The sequence below is a fragment of the Taudactylus pleione genome, unplaced genomic scaffold (assembly GCF_031769625.1).
Source record: "Taudactylus pleione unplaced genomic scaffold, aTauple2 ptg000041l, whole genome shotgun sequence".
NCBI classification, from domain to species: domain Eukaryota; kingdom Metazoa; phylum Chordata; class Amphibia; order Anura; family Myobatrachidae; genus Taudactylus; species Taudactylus pleione.
Genome location: NW_028284443.1, coordinates 31,682,696 through 31,700,654, shown reverse-complemented (window position 1 = coordinate 31,700,654; position 17,959 = coordinate 31,682,696). Strand labels below are relative to the sequence as shown.

General features: G+C 43.2%; 1 protein-coding gene across 1 annotated transcript in view; it reads left to right on the top strand.

The window, feature by feature from the left end:
- NELL2 (neural EGFL like 2) overlaps positions 1 to 4,915 on the top strand; it is a 357,636-nt gene extending 352,721 nt beyond the window's left edge. Inside the window, exon 21 of the mRNA XM_088458020.1 lies at positions 4,066 to 4,915. Coding sequence (XP_088314146.1) covers positions 4,066 to 4,116 — 51 coding nt within the window. The 3' untranslated portion in view covers positions 4,117 to 4,915. The remainder of the gene's footprint in view (positions 1 to 4,065) is intronic.
- Positions 4,916 to 17,959: the final 13,044 nt, after the last annotated feature.

Genomic DNA, 17,959 nt, shown 5'->3' with positions numbered 1-17,959 from the left:
GGATCCTGAGTTCTGGCATTCTGTACCCAACCCAATATAATAATGGAATTAGCAGCAAATGCTAGATTCTGAATGTATGCAGAGGTTATGTAGTGAAAGTGTAGGTTGAGGTATACAGAAATAAAAGCTTTAATTCAAATACCAAGAGAGGTATATATCCTGACACTTAGCAATAAAGCAATTAATAACTTTTATTTAATTGGTCTCCACCAACCTGTTCCTACTCCAGGCCAAAGTGAATGCTGCTGTATGATGTTCTACATAAGCAATCCTCTGTTATTTATGTACATATCATTCAGTAAGACACATACAATTCTGTCACTATTGTACAAAGCACATATTTGTACTGTATACAGAACATCTGAGATAATATGGAGACTATGTGGCAATGTATTTATCACACATCCTGGTAGTTGTTCCACTCTAAATAAGATGACTTCTTAGATCTCATTAGACTAAGACAGACTAAGAAAAATGGTCCTCATATTGTGTGACTTAATGTACAGGAGAAAACAGTTGTTTTCTTCAGGCAAACAAGTTGTCATTTTCAATACATCTTCCATGGGATGTGTCTTATGCTGAGTGGAAGAATTTAGAGCTGTCAGTCACTTGTGCCGCACTATAGCTTTAGGAAATGCACTCATCGATGCATAAGATGTTACAATAAACATGCAGGTTTTTACGAAAGATCTTCCTTTAAAAAAAAAAAATATATAAAATATATATATATATATATATATATATATATATATACACACACTGTATATTTTAAATATCAATCATTATTTCTACTATTATTATTACATATCTCCCTGCCCACTTCAGATTACATGAATAGCATTTTGCTCAATCGTTTCACCATTCTGCAGTACTATATGGTATTCTGATCATTTACAATGTATTATACATGGTACCTTAAGGCAACTTATTAAAATAAAAGGTTTTATATAGAAAGCTATTGAGTCTGCTGCTGATTTGACCACAAAGTGATGCTCGTATTCAATGATAAATTACACTCAGTTAGCCACAACCACAGTCCTCCTGCCTAAGGCCCAGGCTAATTTGAAACCATGAAGTCTAATTAAGATTTATTGTTGTGTTGGCAGTAAGTTTTCATTAGGTAGATTAGATTTTATCCACATAAACTATAGTATGTACAGAAGTTACAAGAAATATGGCACATACAGGGCTGGCTTTAGAGTAAGTGGTGCCCAAGACGAGAATTTACATTGGCACCCCCACCCCACACACTCACTGCCCCATAGCCACACACACACACTGCCCACATAGCTTCACACACACACAAGCTTCCCCCTTGGCCCCACACTCAGGTATCCCCCTTCTGCAGTTGCTCCGGCCTCCTAGTCATCACGCTTCTGTGTGGGGAGCCCACCTGCAACTGAGAGGGTCAGAGAGGGGGGCCGGTGATGCACTTATAGTGGCGTAACGTTAAAGCACTTTTGGATTCCCGGACACTACTTTCCGGAGTGTTCAGGGAAATCCTGGGCCGCGTCTGGTGTGAAGATTCGCCCAGGCCAGATGTTTAGCCGATGGCTGCACCCTTCCAGGTGACGACCCTATCAGCCCGTGCCTTGAGCCGCTCCTGGGCACATACCACAGCTCCAAGTGTTAAAGCAATGGTGAGGCGTCTCCTGTGACTTGTAAAGGTGGGATGAAATCACTGTAGTATAGAACAACATTAAGCATAAGTGTACATAATACATTTTGTTTATACATAGAACTACAGAAATTCACTAGTGAGAACCATATTCAAAAGAAGATTATTAATTGCATGAGGCAACTTTTGGATGATCATCAGTAGTCTTACTGTTGTGCTACAATCCAATATTGGTGGAACACAATGACTGCTTTCATTGGCTTGCACTAAGTCCTGTGCTCCAATGACATTATGGTGCACAATCTGCTGGAGAAACAGTACTGTAGTTGTACATGTACAGTAGATGTGACAAAAGGATGAGGAATATGGGTTAGCACTTTATAATAAACATGGAATAATATTCTAATACTAAAACAACAAGTATTACTATTACATTATCCTATACTAAATATAAAATGGGATTATGCTACATTTGAAATACTCTAGTAATGTGATATTTACTTGTTGTTACTGTATTGTGGTTTATTCTCATTGGATTTTTCGATGGGAAGCATCTCTACTGTATGTGTCCATGTTGGGAATCTGCCGTTACAGCCAGCAGCAAAGGTTGATGGCACACAGCAGTTTCATGTCAGCACGAAACATGAATTTTGCACGTGTCAAATGCAATATTCAACACGTCCTACTATAGTACAGAGCATCTCATCTAACTGTTCCCTTTAATATGCAACAAATAATTCAGTGATGCGAGCAGGGAAAAGAGCAATGCAAAGCAGAAATTGATTCAAGTAAAGGTATCAGCAGAGATATTTTATTCCTTCATGTTTTATACATTATCTGTGATAGCATTTTAATGAATACACCATCCTGGATATTAAAACATCAATATCATCTAATAAATGACCTGCTTTCATCTATATTAGTTTTGCTATGTGCATACTGAGCATTTTGAGAGGATCATTTTTAACGTTATTTGGACATCTCATTTTTCATGTTATCTGGACATCGGTCATGTATTCTCTGTACAGACCTGTGCTTGTAAACAAGGTAGAATCTGTTTGACAGACATGACATGAGTGCCCAAGTACACAGCATTTCATGTAATCCAGTGCTTTGATTGGTACTAGGCCAATAATTTGGTGTGTAGTGCTGTTGTTCCATCACTGCTATGGTTACAGATTTTAGCTATCCTCCAGGGGCATTAATATAACCCTAGAATAAAACTTCTACCAATTATGTGACCTGTACGCTTTAACCACCTGCATAATATAATTATTTTTCTGTTGAGGCCCTCACTCGTTTTGTGTGGGGCTCCAGGTTTTGAGCTGTATGGGGGAGCTGGGCAGTACCCAGGGTACTGGTCTGGTTGGTGCGGGGTTATTGAGGTGGGCTGGCCCTGTAAATGCTGAGCTTCCTGGTGGAAGGCCTCTCCCTAGGGCTCAGCCACCAATGAGCAGTATTGCTTCCAACGCTTGCTCATCTCCTGCTCCAGACCTCCTCCTACATTCTTACTAAAGAAACAAGCATTTAGCACTAATGGCACATAGAACTTACTGTGTGAACAAGGAAGATGCGCTATAACGTCCTTGGTAAATATGCAGTAACTATCATGAGAGGCCCATATATGGGTATTGCCGGCAAGACTCGGCAACGTGGGTTTCATCAAAGGGGGCCGAAATCGGGGCTTGATAAATAGGTCGAAGCTTCATAAGTGATGAAAACAGCCATTTGTGCCGCATTTAGGGCCTTATTCAGCTTCGGACGGACTTGCAAGTCTGTGCAGATGTGGTAATGCACAGGAGGCATCACACCTGCTGCATTACTTATCCGAGCTCGTTGTCCATCTCAGCATCGGATAATCTGTGGAACATCGGCCGGCTAAGGTGATCATGCAAGCCGGCCACCGCAGTCGATGGAGATCCTGGCCTCTCTCCCCCCCCCCAATGGCGGCTTCAAGCCTCCGTGTCAGGAAACTGAGGCCTTTGCCGCCCCCTCCCCGCCCACAAACGGCAGCAGACTGCCAGTCTAGGTCCGGGAGTGCAGAGCCGTTCTGCACCTGCGCAGATTCCCGATCATCGGGAATTTGCGTTCAGCAGTGCACTACTGAATGAGGGCCTTAGACCACTTCTCCCATTGAGAAAGAATCCCCTAAAAGTTTTCTACTTCATAAAAAGAAAAAACACAGAAAATGCTAAATCTTGAATGCAAATAAGTATGAAAATAAAACCAAATCAGGTCAGTTTTGAGTATGTAATGACAAGAAATGTTATATACAAAACATACTATTTTCAATTCCACAACAAACCCTTGAAACGAACATGTACCACAGTATTTCCTGTACAGGCACAAGCTATGAGTGATATACAGTGCCTATGACAAATAATATTATTGCAGTGTGTTCAAAAACATTATGCAAATATATCTTACGTTTCTGCTTCTTTTCACAGAACGGCCATATGTGTTGCTCAGTGGATCCACAATGCCTTCAGGAGCTGTGATGAACAAGCCCTATAGAAGGTTCATGGGTTAAGAATGTTTTTTTTCTCACAAACCAAGAAACATAATTAGAACTAAAGTAATATAATGTGCAAACCAATCTCCCTACTCATGGAGGCTCCAGGGAATTTCTAAAGCATCCCTTTGTTTTTGTTAAACTTGAGGCCATATATATGGCGGTTGCCACTGACCTTATTGCGCAGAAGCCTACAGAGAATCTGGAACATACCATTGTTTTGAATGAAGGGTATCAACAAAAAAATATCCCTGCTAAACAAATGGAACTGTACATGTTTAAGGATTAAACTAAGCAACTTTGCTTCCGATTTTAGGAACGCCATTGAAAACCACGGAATATCTTGACCATAGAATTATATACACCAAGAGTATTAACACGTGTACATATGAAAGCAGAACATACTATGTCCCACTGCTCTGAACTACAGTGGGCATATTTGTTTGCTCTTTGTTTTAATAAATAAAAATTAAACTACATATCACGCTCCATCACCTGCACATATTTTTCTCATTTATCTTCTTGAATATTTTATTACATATTGTAGAAAGTGTTTTTGCTAAAGGAGAAAAAAATTGTTTACAATATATACAAGTGTTCTGGGCACCTCCTATTCTTTGGTAAGCATTATTAATAAAATCAGATGTTTTATGTATTGGCATGGTAAACAAATGTGTTTTGAAGGCAAAAGCTACAAATCATGGTTTATTTTCTTGCACTTATTATTTATTGATTGGATTTGTTTAGTATAATCGTGTTCTTGTGCAGATTTAAATAAATGTTTCTCTTACATACAATTGTGGATTGTTATTGCTTTTTAACACACTTTTTTAATTCAAGTAGGTTTTTTCTATTCCAAAAAGATTTGTTAAACGTTCCGTGTATTTATGTAGTGATATATTATTATGGGACATTTGAATGACCTCTTTGACTTCTTCTGCTGCTTGAGGCCACTTAGTCTTAAAGGAAGCGCTTTAATCTACAAAAATAATTTGTCATCGCCACTTCCCTCAGTTATAGGTCAGTAATTACAATAACCGAAAAAGGCTTTGTTACTTTATATCAGACATTCGGGAAATGCATTTGAAATGCGACAGCGCAAACCATATTTGCAGCAGGCTAGACATTAATGCCTTTTATTTTAATTATTATTATTTGTCAACATGCTCTGCTCCTGACAATGAAAACCAAATTAGATGTGCAGACATAGCCTGCAAGCATTTAGAAAGAATAATGTCCCCTACTAGTGTGCATAACACTGCTTAGACAACAGCACTTTAATATTTACAAACTGGAGATTTTTATACCAGTCCGACAGGCAAAAAGAAAACATTTTAAATATACAGTGATAGTGTGGTTTCCTGTAACCCAGTCCCATGTCTATAGTATGTTCTGACTGTGTCAGGGAAGATGCACCTGGGCACTTGCTTTGTGCCCATGATATCCCGTGTACAAGCTGCAGTTACTGCATATTAAATGGTTTATAAAAGTAGAGATAATTTTTTTTCTATGGAAAACGATACTGTATGTACAGTAGGTATACACTGACCATTCCCACAAAAGTTCCCGCCAATTCTAGCCAATGTCTTAAAGGGGCAATCATTTATAAAGCAAAACCCTGGGTTAGCGCAGGCTATTACATTTACCCTTTCATATTATATGAACGTTACTTGATGCATTCATGGCCTGTAATGTGTGTGTGGCCTATCAGCAGACTACAAACCCCTTGTGTTACAACGTCTTTCTCTGCTTATTTATTCTGTATTCCACCCACTAACCATTAATGTCCAGTTTTTCTGTAAGCAGCTTTCATTTTTAGCCTGAAACAAGAACAAAGAATCCCAATTAGATGTAACATGAAATGTAATAATGTACTGACCAGCAGCTGTGTAGAGGAGTGTAAAGCCTCCAAAAGGAAATCTCAAAAGAGAGTTCTGTATACAAATAAGAAAAATAGCACAGTAGTTATATGTGATATTAAACACCAATATTAACTATATATAGAAAACGGACTCGTGTGTATTGTAAAATAGAATTAATAAGCAGTAATGGGTGGTCTATGAACCAGTTATTGAAAAGTCAATATGTGCAAAGTCCAGCACAAATATGAAATGCTCTGTATAGATCTGTACCTCCAAAGTAACGGAAAGTAAACAGAAATATTACCAGCAAATTGACAATTCCACATACAAGCTGGAGACCTGATGGGGAGGCAGGTCCTCCACTATGGAAAAGTCTCCCAGTTGTGCTTGCTACGTGTTATTGATACCCATAAGAAGCTGGAAGAAATGAGAGGGGTATATTTACGGAAGTAAGAGTTTTTAGAAGTGGAGATGTTGTCCATAGCAACCAATCAGATTCTGCTTAATATTTAACTAGCACCTTCTAGAAGATAATAGCTAGAATCTGGTTGTTATGGGCAACATTCCCACTTCTAAAAACTCACTTTAGTAAATATACTAGGGATGTGCAGGCTCGGATAGGTTCGAGTTTGCACGTGGAATTCGGATTTTTCCCTCCAAAAAAACGGAACTCAGAACGAGGCAAAACGTCATCTTACATGGACGAACATCATCATTCCTGGACAAAAGACCAGGAATGATGATGTTCGTCCATGTAAGATGACGTTTTGCCTCGTTCTGAGTTCCGTTTTTTTGGAGGGAAAAATCCGAACTCCACGTGCAAACTCGAACCTATCCGAGCCTGCACATCCCTAAAATATACCCCTGAGAGTTGGATGGGAGCAATGCTGTGACAGCGGTAACTGGAACTGCTCCGCGAGCTCTATGAGCTAGCATCACAAACTCCTGCAGCCGGACGATGGTAAGGCTGCTCGGTGTGCTGTCAGCAGTGTCTGCTGTAATGCAAAGCAGCCGGTGTTCCTATGAGCATGCTGGCTCTATTTAGACAGGTAATAAAGTGTAATTCTCCAATAAGATCAAGGTAAGCCTCCGACGAAGACTTCTCTAACAAAAATGGGACATTCTAGTAACTCATATAACACATAGATAATGACTTCTATACAGTACATAGACCATACTAGGAACATTTTTACAATGCAACTAACTAGATAGGAGATATATATATCTCCTATCGCCTTTCTAGTTAGTTGCATTGTATATATCTCCTAAGTGTTATGTTTGTCTATGCTCTGATGGGGTCCTGATGATGGGGCTGCGGCCTTGAAACGTTGATCCAATATACACTTTATTGTTCAATTGCCTCTGAGTGCCATTCTCTTCTTGGGGGGGATACATATATATATATATTCACCACTAGGAGTTCAAAGTCATTATAAAGATGATAAAAGCAATAGATAGATCGATATCTATCTATCACAACATGCATAGAAGGGCATAATCACAGCGCTGTACCTGGATAGACATTTTGGTGCCCTGTGCCAGATAGAGCATCAGTGCCCCCAATAGGTGCGTGTCCCGCAAATGAGCGTGGCCTCGTGGCGCACTCTGTTCATCAATCAGATTCCACCCAGCATCTCAATTTGGTAACAATTTGGTAACAGTGTGGTCGCATATAATGGGGGCGGCTGGTCTGTCGTGTCCCCGCTGGCTGTGGGTGGGTTGCAGTACCTAGGGCCTCCGCTCCCATACTAACATGCCCATACAAACATAGCGCGCCCACACTACGTTGCATCTGATAAGTCAATCCGCTGTAACTGCCCAGGAACACACAACACATTTTTAATACACTTCTTTGTTCGTGCATCGAAATCTGTACTGCAACTCTGTACAGACACCATTGGGATGTATGTGCAGTGCAACTCAGACGCATGCACAGGCAAAAAACATTGCACAAGAAAAAAATAAAACACAATGCCCCCACAGGAAAAAAAACAAATTAACCCCCACAGGAAAAAATAGAACACATTGGCCCCAACATTGTATGCCCCAGCCCCCACAGAAGTCTGACCTGTCAGGATGAGTCGGATTACGACCCTGTGGGGCCCTAGATAAGATTCTGGTTTGGGGCCCTCCTCCTCTGATTGTTCGATATCATTGAATTTACTTGCTCACCCACTGACATCACACAGATCTGGACCCTGTGCAGAGCGCACACAGGGTGTGCAGGCAGACATACAGTATGTAGGGGTGGCGGGCAGAGACAGATGGGGGTGGTGGGCAGAGACAGGTGGGGAGGAAGGGAGCGGGCAGAGACACTGGTGGGCAAGGGGTGCATATATAAAGAGCTAAATGGATGAGACAAATAGTAAAAATAACAAATAATGTAAGACTTCTATGTATTTCAAACACTACAGTCAGATAATGGGGAAACTGATCAAAAGTTATATAAACAAAACAAAAATAAAATGTCACATTCCTTTCCGAAGTGCTTCTGACTTTGAGACCATCTGCAATAGGAATCAGTTTCCAGGTGAGGATTGGGTTGCAGACACAGAGGGGGCTGAGATGTTCTGTACTCACCTGGCTTGCTGCTTTTTCTTTCTAGTGTCTGCAGAGGAGGAGCGTCAGGAAAGGAGCCGGGCGCACCGCTAGTAGCAACATCGCAGCGGGCGCCCGGCAAATGTAGTTTGCGGTGGCAGCCGGTTCCGCCTCCAGGTCCTTCTGCGCTTTGTGCAGCGGCATCGGTCGCACCACCCTAGTTACGGCCCTGCATGATAACATTTATTTACAAAAACTATTGATCAAAATACATTACAATTCATAATAAATTTGACCATATACAGCAGTGATTCCCAACCTCGATCCTCAAGGCACACTAACAGTCCTGGTATTAGTGATATCCATGGTTAAGCACAGATGGTTAAGTCAAAATAACCGAGGTACTAATTAAGTCAGCTGTGCTCAAGTATGGTTTTCCTTTAAACCTGGATTGTTAGTGTGCCTTGAGGACCGTGGTTTGGAACCCCTGATATACAGTATAAGCATATATTAATTAATGGCCCTTTTTAAGTACCAAATTGCAATCAATCTTTTAAGTGTCCCAGGGCCATGATCCAGGACAGTGATTTTAATTAATTGCAGTCCTGCACATATGCATATAGCTGGGTTAAGTTTTTTAATATATTGATCAAAATCTCTCACCACCTCAATAATATTGCTGTTATCCACTTGGTATCAAAAGCAATCTTTATAAGTGTTATGGGCCATACATGGGGCTAGGCTGCTGGAACCTGCTTGTCACACGGGGGAAAGAGACATTTTATGAATATTGAGATATATATATATCTATATCTCGGGACTGAGGCCCTCATTCAGAGCCGGACGCTCTGAGCAGAGCGCTCGCTCTGAATGAGGGCCGTCCTCCATAAAAATGGAGCGTCCTCCTGGACGCTCGTATAGCTGTGGGTCACCACCCACAGCTCATACGAGCGTGCAGAATGATGGTCGCGATGGTCTTGACCATCGCCAGTGCGACTAGAAGCCTGTGGTCGGGGTTTTCGACCACAAGCCCTGGAGTGATTTTGGCTCTATCAGAGCCAAAATCACTCCCACTGACATCACTAGTGATGTCAGTGGGGCCGGCTTCAGATGGTAGGCGTTCCCTTGGGAACGCCGCCGTCTGGGAGGCACGCCCCCGGCACGCCCACCAAAGGGGGCGTGCTGTCAAACATCGACAGCACGCCCCCTTTGATCAGACACAACAAGCGAAGGAAAGTCCTTCGCTCGTCGCGTCTGGCGCATGCACACGACGGAGCTCCCTCAGTCGTGCGCATGCGCAGTGCACACAATCGACCCACTTGCGAGCGGACAGCCGCTTGCGAGTGGGTCTGAATGAGGCCCTGAGTTCAAATAACTTTGTGCCTAGTAATTTTTTATTTCTTCAGGGTCCAAAAGGGATCCACGGCGATACCATGGGGACCTTTCAGGGAAGTCATCTGCCAATAAACATTCTAGAACTGCGAGCAGTATACAAAGCACTGCTTCAGGGCAAACCAGTCCAGATCCAGTCGGAAAATGCGACAACAGTGGTCTACCTCAATCATCAGGGAGGCACAAGAAGTTACGCAGCCATGAAAGAGGTGACAAGGGTTCTGATTTGGGCAGAACATCGTCTTCCGGCCATCTCAGCAATATTCATACCAGGTGAACTCAATTGGTAAGCAGGCTTCCTAAGTTGCTAGGACATGCATGTCGGAGAGTAGTCTCTCCATCCGGGAGTGTTTCAGCTTCTGGTAAACAAATGGGGTCTACCAGAAATAGATCTAATGGCATAATGTCACAATCACAAGGTCCCCAGGTACGGGTCCAGGTCCAGAGCCCCATCAGCAGCCTTTGTGAACGCACTGGCAGTAAGATGGGACTTCAAGCTGGCGTATATCTTTCTCCGATTTCCCTCCTCTCAAGAGTTCTCAGGAAAGCAGGAAGGTGGAACAGTAATACTGGTGGCTTCGGCTTGGCCTAGACATACCGTAATTGGTTCACCGACATCCAGAATCTGCAATAGGCAGTCCGTATCCTCTTCCTCCATGGCAGGATCTGATAACGCAGGGCCCTTGTCGGCATCCGGATCTACCTAGTCTGGCTTTGATGGCGTGGCCCTTGAATCTTCCTTCTTAAGAGCAAAAGTTTTTCCAGTTCTGTAATTCAGACAATGCTTAGGACACAAAAGCCTGCCTCTGCCCTCATCTATCCCAGGGTCTGGTATTCTTTCTGTGCCCACAAAAAGTATGATCCTAAGGTGTTCAAGATTTCCAGGATACCGGCCTTTCTCAAGGTGGGTTTAGAATGTGGTCTCTGCCTGGCCACTTTGAAAGTGGAGGTTCTGCACTGTCTGTCTGGTTCCAGAGGAAGATTGCTTCTTTACCAGATATTAGAATTTTTTTTCAGGGAGTTCTGCGATTTGTTGTTGGTTTTTAGGAAGCTCCCCCATTTGAACCCTTGGACTCTGTAGATTTGAAATGGTTGATAACAGACACTTTTTCTCCTTGCTATCTCTTCTGCACGCAGAGTCTCTGCTTTGTCAGCGCTTTCTTGACGCTCGCCATTTTTGATTTTCCACCAGGATTAAGCTGTTCTTTGTACAAGGGAGAGTTACCTTCCTAACAGGTGGTGTCCCGTTTTCATTTGAATGAAGAAATTCTCGTTCCAGCTTTTCAAGCTCCAGATCTTTCTGAAGGTGAAGCCTGCCTGGATGTAGTTCGTGCTCTCCATATCTATGTGGAGCGCACAAACCATGTTATAAAGTCAGATACTCTTTTTGTATTATATGGTTTTCACTAATGAGTTTGGCCAGCTAATAAGCAGACTCTGGTGAGATGGCTACGCATGACTATCTCTCAGGTGTATGCACAGGCTGATCTCCCTGTTCCCAGCATCGTGACAGCACATTCTACTGTCTGTAGGGCCATTGTCGGCATTTAGCCGTGGTGCCTCTGCTGAACAGTTGTGCACGGCAGCCACATGGTCTTCTGTTCACATTTTTCTTAGGTTTTATGCCTTTTAAACTTTTGGCTCTCAGGATGCTTCCTTTGGGCGACAAGTTCTCCTTTCTGTTCAGGAGAATCCCCCACCCTAGGGAAACTGCTTTAGGACATACCCATGGTATCCCTGTGGATCCCTATGGACACTGAAGAAGAAAATAAGAGTTATGGTAGACTTACCTAGATAACTCCTATTCTTTGAGGCCCATATGGTCCACAGGGCACCCACCCTGACACACCTGGCTGCATGGGTAATTTTTTTCTTTCAGGCACAGATTCCCTCATTTTGTGTAAGAGTGTTTCTGATGTACGATTTGCTCTTTCTTCTCCTCTTTCCTTGTCCTGCCTTGAGGCTTGTTAACTAAACTGAAGTCCTGTGGCTAGGGATGGGGTATATATGGAAGAGAACCCAAGGCATCCTGGAAGCTCAAGCTTTAACTGTTTGGTGCCTGGTCTCCAACCATAATATTTCCCGTGGTATCCCTGTAGACCCTATGGACCTCGAAGAAAAGGAATCTAGGTAAGTCTACCATAACTGTCATTTTTTTTACAAGGCAGAGAGCATTCCAGTGACCAATTTAAAATCCCCAAAACATTCTAGTGGCCCCTATACAATATATTAAGCATTATAGTGACCTCTATACTGGAATATTGTACTATTAGCTGTATGGATTACTCTGTATTCTAATGACCAATTCATAATACACGTGGCATTCTAGTATGATATAATATTAATCAGCCTATATTGCAGTGGTGTCCCTCCACTGGGTGACACCTGGGGAGGTCATCAGGTATTTTGATTTAACAATATACAGTATGTGTGTTATACTCTGGCGGCATATCATATGATAATCAAATTGTAGATCTGACCCCCTCCCTGCTGTAGTTACCACTGATCTGATTTCCCCCCAACCTCCACTCCCAGGTTAATGCTCAGACCCCATATCTGACATCCCTACCTCACATGTCAAAAATCAGATGTCTAGGACAACCAAATTAAGTTACTCACCCCTCCAGTCACTGTACATCTCTTTATGCACTTACAGCTTTCTGCATTCTGATTGATGGATAACTCCATTCAGCTACCAATAGTGTAGGGAGACCTATTGCCACTCTGATTGGTGGATTGCCTGAACCATCCACCAATCAACATGTGAACCAGTGGCGGGCTGGGCCGGGGGGCAGGGTGCCATGTGCCCCCCGGGCCGCAGCGTCATGCGGGTCGCCTGTGTCACCATGGCCGCCATCAGGGGGGGTCTGCGAGGATAGAAGTCCCGGGCCCGGATACTCGACAGAAAGGAGGGGGCCCGTCTGCTCCTTCCGCCCACTCCTACCTTCTTTGAATAAATAGTGAAAGGAGGGCCGCTCCAAATGGCGCGCTGCGCGCAACTACCTCCGTGGTCCGAGCAATAAAAGTGAATGGAGGTCACTATGGCTTGCTCCTACCGCCCACCCGCTCGGCTGTTCAATAAAGTTTTTTTTTTTTTTGACCCGGAGTGCGTGACGTCGTGCGTGGCACTGACTGAAAGAGAGAGACAGAGGAGCCGCGGCGCTGAGGACTCGGAGCAGTACCAGCAAGAACAAGAGAAGGACTGGTAAGTCACGTTTTGCAGGCTTGCAGCAGCATGTGATACGGATGTGAGGGGTGGGAATTCCGGGCTAGGGCTGGAGACGGAGAGTGGAGAGGCAGAGGGAGAGAGAGAAGAGAGTTGAGCTGGCTCTATTACTTATATAAGCAGGTGCACAGTGAGAGAAAGCTGGGTACAATAGAGAAAGGAGAAGAAAAAGAAGATAGCTGTGCATATTATAGGGACAGGGACAGGTACAGAAAAGGTACAAAGAGAGGAGCCAGGTGCAGAGAGGAATATAATGGGAGAGAGCCATGTATACTAGACAGGGGCAGAATTATAGAGAGCTGTGCATACTGCAGAAAGAGTGACCGAGAGATACCATCATGACAGTGACTTAAGTTTGGTGATCTATATCTTTCATTTGGATATTGGTAGTAATGCTTGTCATTCTACAGATGTGGTAGGATTGTTGATCTGTGTGTTTTTTATATGCCATGAATATAGACTTTATTATTTGCCTAGAGCCTACCTTGAGGTGGTGGCAGACTTGATAAAAAAAATTTGACAAGGGGGAAGCCCTATTTTGTCAGTCCCAGGGCCCACAATTTCTGATGGCAGCCCTGTGTGTCACTGTGACACAGACTGCACCGCGTGTGTAGCGCTGACCAGACGGAATTCGGTCAGCGCTACACAAGTGACAAATACACAGCCGCCGGCATCGGCAGCTGTGTGTTTGTTTTGATCAGCAGCCAATGAGAGTCTGTCAGACTCTCATTAGCTGCTGCTGCACCCAGTGCGGGAGCCGCTCCATTTTCCAGCTCCTGCAGTGGGCAATGGGAGAGGCGTCATGATGTCATGACGTCTCTCCCATAATGCAGAGCGGCCCAGCCCGGGAGGACAGACGGAGGAGCGTATGGCGGCGGCGGGAGCGGGGATTCAGGTAAGTGTTTTTTTTTTATATATATATTATGTGTGTCTACTGCGGGGAGTCTGGCACTACAAGGAGGAGACCACTACTGGGGGCACTACAAAGGGGGGACTACTACTACTGGGGGCACTACAAGGGGGGGGACTACTACTACTGGGGGCACTACAAAGGGGGGACTACTACTACTGGGGGCACTACAAGGGGGGGACTACTACTACTACTGGGGGCACTACAAGGGGGGGACTACTACTACTGGGGGCACTACAAAGGGGGGACTACTACTACTGGGGGCACTACAAGGGGGGGACTACTAATACTGGGGGCACTACAAGGGGGGGGACTACTAATACTGGGGGCACTACAAGGGGGGCTACTACTACTGGGGGCACTACAAGGGGGGGACTACTACTACTGGGGGCACTACAAAGGGGGGACTACTACTACTGGGGGCACTACAAGGGGGGGACTACTACTACTGGGGGCACTACAAGGGGGGGACTACTACTACTGGGGGCACTACAAGGGGGGGGACTACTACTACTGGGGGCACTACAAGGGGGGGGACTACTACTACTGGGGACACTACAAGGGGGGGACTACTACTACTACTACTGGGGGCACTACAAGGGGGGGACTACTACTACTGGGGACACTACAAGGGGGGGACTACTACTACTACTGGGGACACTACAAGGGGGGGACTACTACTACTACTGGGGACACTACAAGGGGGGGACTACTACTACTGGGGGCACTACAAGGGGGGGACTACTACTGGGGGCACTACAAGGGGGGTACTACTACTGGGGGGGACTACTACTAGGGGCACTACAAGGGGAGGGGACTACTACTAGGGGCATTGCATAGGGGGGAGGGGACTACTACTAGGGGCACTACATAGGGGGGAGGGGACAACCACTGGGGGCACTGCATCAAGGGACCACTGCTGGGGGCTCTGTATAAAGGGCAAAGTGGGGGTACTGCATAGGGGGAAGACTACAACTGGGGCCACTATTTAAGGGGCACTGCATAAGGGTTACCACTACTGGGGGCACTATATAAGGGGCTTACTACTGGGGGCACTGCATAGGGGGGATCACTACTGGGGGCACTACTGTAGGCACTGCATATGGGCACTACGACAGGGGGGCTGCTCCTAATCTTTATTTTTACCTTACATTAATCCCATATGAACCCGCCTCCTCCCTAGAACACTTGAGGGGGGGCGGCGCCGTAGCACACACGTTCTTTCGGGTACCCTGGCTACACGCTACTCCTCTGCCAGGGCCGCCTGCATGCATTTGCCCCCCAGGCTAAAAGTTGCCAGCCAGCCCCTGATGTGAACCACTACTTAGCTTGTATGTAACTCTGCAGCTGCACACTGAATGGACATGACTTGTGGCTGGACAACAGGCAGAGGTTGCTAAGAAGTAGTACACTGCATGTTTGAGGCTTTATCTACTAGCTTTCTGGAAACCAGGAAGTAACATCCTGTGGCCCAAAAATGCTGAAATTGTACTATCCTGCACTCAGTATGTTTGTTTTTTCCAGTCCTGCAGGGTACTCTGGCAATGGATTAGAGTTTACATTAGCACAAGAAACTCAGCAACTATCAACCAGTGCTAAGTGACTTATAGTATTTAGGTTTCTGTCCTACAATAAACTTCCCTTGGTTACAAGAGTTCATTGCAGAATAGGGGATGGCAATATCACCCTGTTTAAAGAAGTTGATGTAGAAGAAAGGGTAATATTAAACAAGGCACCAGAAACATGAAAGTATGAACTGCCATAATAGTTTATTTATTTTAGGCAGCAACACACCTTTCCCCCAGCTACATTGGAGAATGGTAAGTACAGTAATTAAACAAAAATATGCATAGTATGTGTTTTTTGTCCAGTATGAAACAAACAAAATTCCAATAAAAATCTATTTTAAATATGTTTTGCCACAGCTTTCTGTAAAAAGGAAGTACTGCCTATGTGAAGCATTATAGTACTTGATCAAGGCTCATTTCCTACTCTTTTGTGTTATTATAATACTGTATGTTCTGAGAGAGAATTGGGGCAAGAGTATATTTTAGAATGTACTAGCTGGAGTACCCGGCATTGCCCAGGATTTTAAGAATGTTTGTTTACACATCATCCTCCAATCAACCTCTCCTTAGGCAGGCCTCATGAAAAGTGTGACAAACTTCCCCATCAACAGTCCTAAGGTCTTCGAAGGAAGTAGGACCTGTAACGGTGTCAATCAAATTTCGGAGATAGAAGCATTCAAAATTTGTCGGATGTACAGTGTAAACACGGCCAAGAGCATCTGTTGCTCTGATACCAGGATGACCATCTACAGCGACTCCCTGTTTTCTGCGCAGAGAAACTGGGAGAAGCATTCCATGTGTAATATTTTGGCAGCTCACAGTACAGCAGAGTCCTTGCAAAGTCATCATTTTGACATAGTTGGAAGAAAGAAGTAAATGTTGTTGCGTAATTTGGTATAGTCAGAGAGCTGAGAAGGTTGGCAAAGCCTGCTAAAGCTCTCTTCGATAGTAAACATTAAGATCATGACAACACAAAATGCTTGCTCTGAGCCCCTACCCATATGCTGTGAGGCCCCACAATGAATGTCCAGCAACAATTGTGGTTTTAAATTAATTAAAAACGAACAGTAATTAATTTCGATTAAAAAAAAATTTTAGTTGCCTTCGCCATGTTTTAATAAGCTAGTATGTAAAATATCATGATCTTCGCTTGTAAACTGTGGATTTGTATAGAAAGACAGAAGGACAAATTTTCGCTTTGATATAGTAGAGAAGATAAGCTAAATCCTTTTGCAATTCCGTATCTGACCTGTAGAGGGCGAATGCTATGCAAAAATTGTGTTTTTTAATTAATTAAAAAGTAACTAATTAATTTCGATTTAATAGAGAAGATAGAAAAGAAAAAATAGTAGATAAGCGACATCCTTTTGTAATTCCGTACCTGACCTGTAGAGGGCGAATGCTATGCAAAAATTGTGCTTTTTCATTAATTAAAAATTAACACTAATTAATATCGATTTAAAAAATTTTTAGTTGCCTCTGCCGTGTTTTAATACGCTCGTATGTAAAATTTCACGATCGTGGCTTGTAAACTGTGGATTTGTATAGAAAGACAGAAGGACAAATTTTTGCTTTTATATAGTAGATACACACATCCAAAGACAATTCAGCAGCATTCAAGCAATCCTTGCTTTCTAACTAACTACAGTCCTCTCTTATCGCCCTCTTTTATCTATGCAATTAAATAGAAGCTATGGTAATGGGGTAAATTATTTTAGCAGAATCAATATATTAAACACATATACTGCACTGCAGTTTTTGGTAGTGGCAGAAAATATATTTATTGGTTTTGGATTAGACTCCAAAAATAGCATGTTGCAAGTTGAAATCTGTATGTTTTGGTACTTTTGTAACTAATGTTGTTCAAAAGATTTAGTGATAGGCCAAGATTGCTACAGATATGTAGATTTGATTCTGGTCTTTCAGTAGTGTCTGTGTTTAAAGTTCATTTGAAAGATTTATGAAATGGTACACGTGTCTGAGAATCCTTAATCACTAAACTCCACCCCACTGAATTAAAGATTTATATACCGGGTAAATTAGATTCTGAGTTGACAACTAACTACCCTACCAGTTCCTCCCCATAGGCCTTGTTACATTAATCCTATATGATCTAATTATTGCAATTATATTTTATACAATGCTACACATATATCATAATAGGACTTTACAGTTATGTGCTTATGCATGAAACATAATTCTATTGAAAAATTCATTTACCGTGGCTGCTTTTCTGATTTCAGAGCTATTACAGACAGATATTCCCTTCCATAACTTGTGCTGACAACACAAAGGACTGACAATATGCACAGTCAATAACATTTGAATCTGAA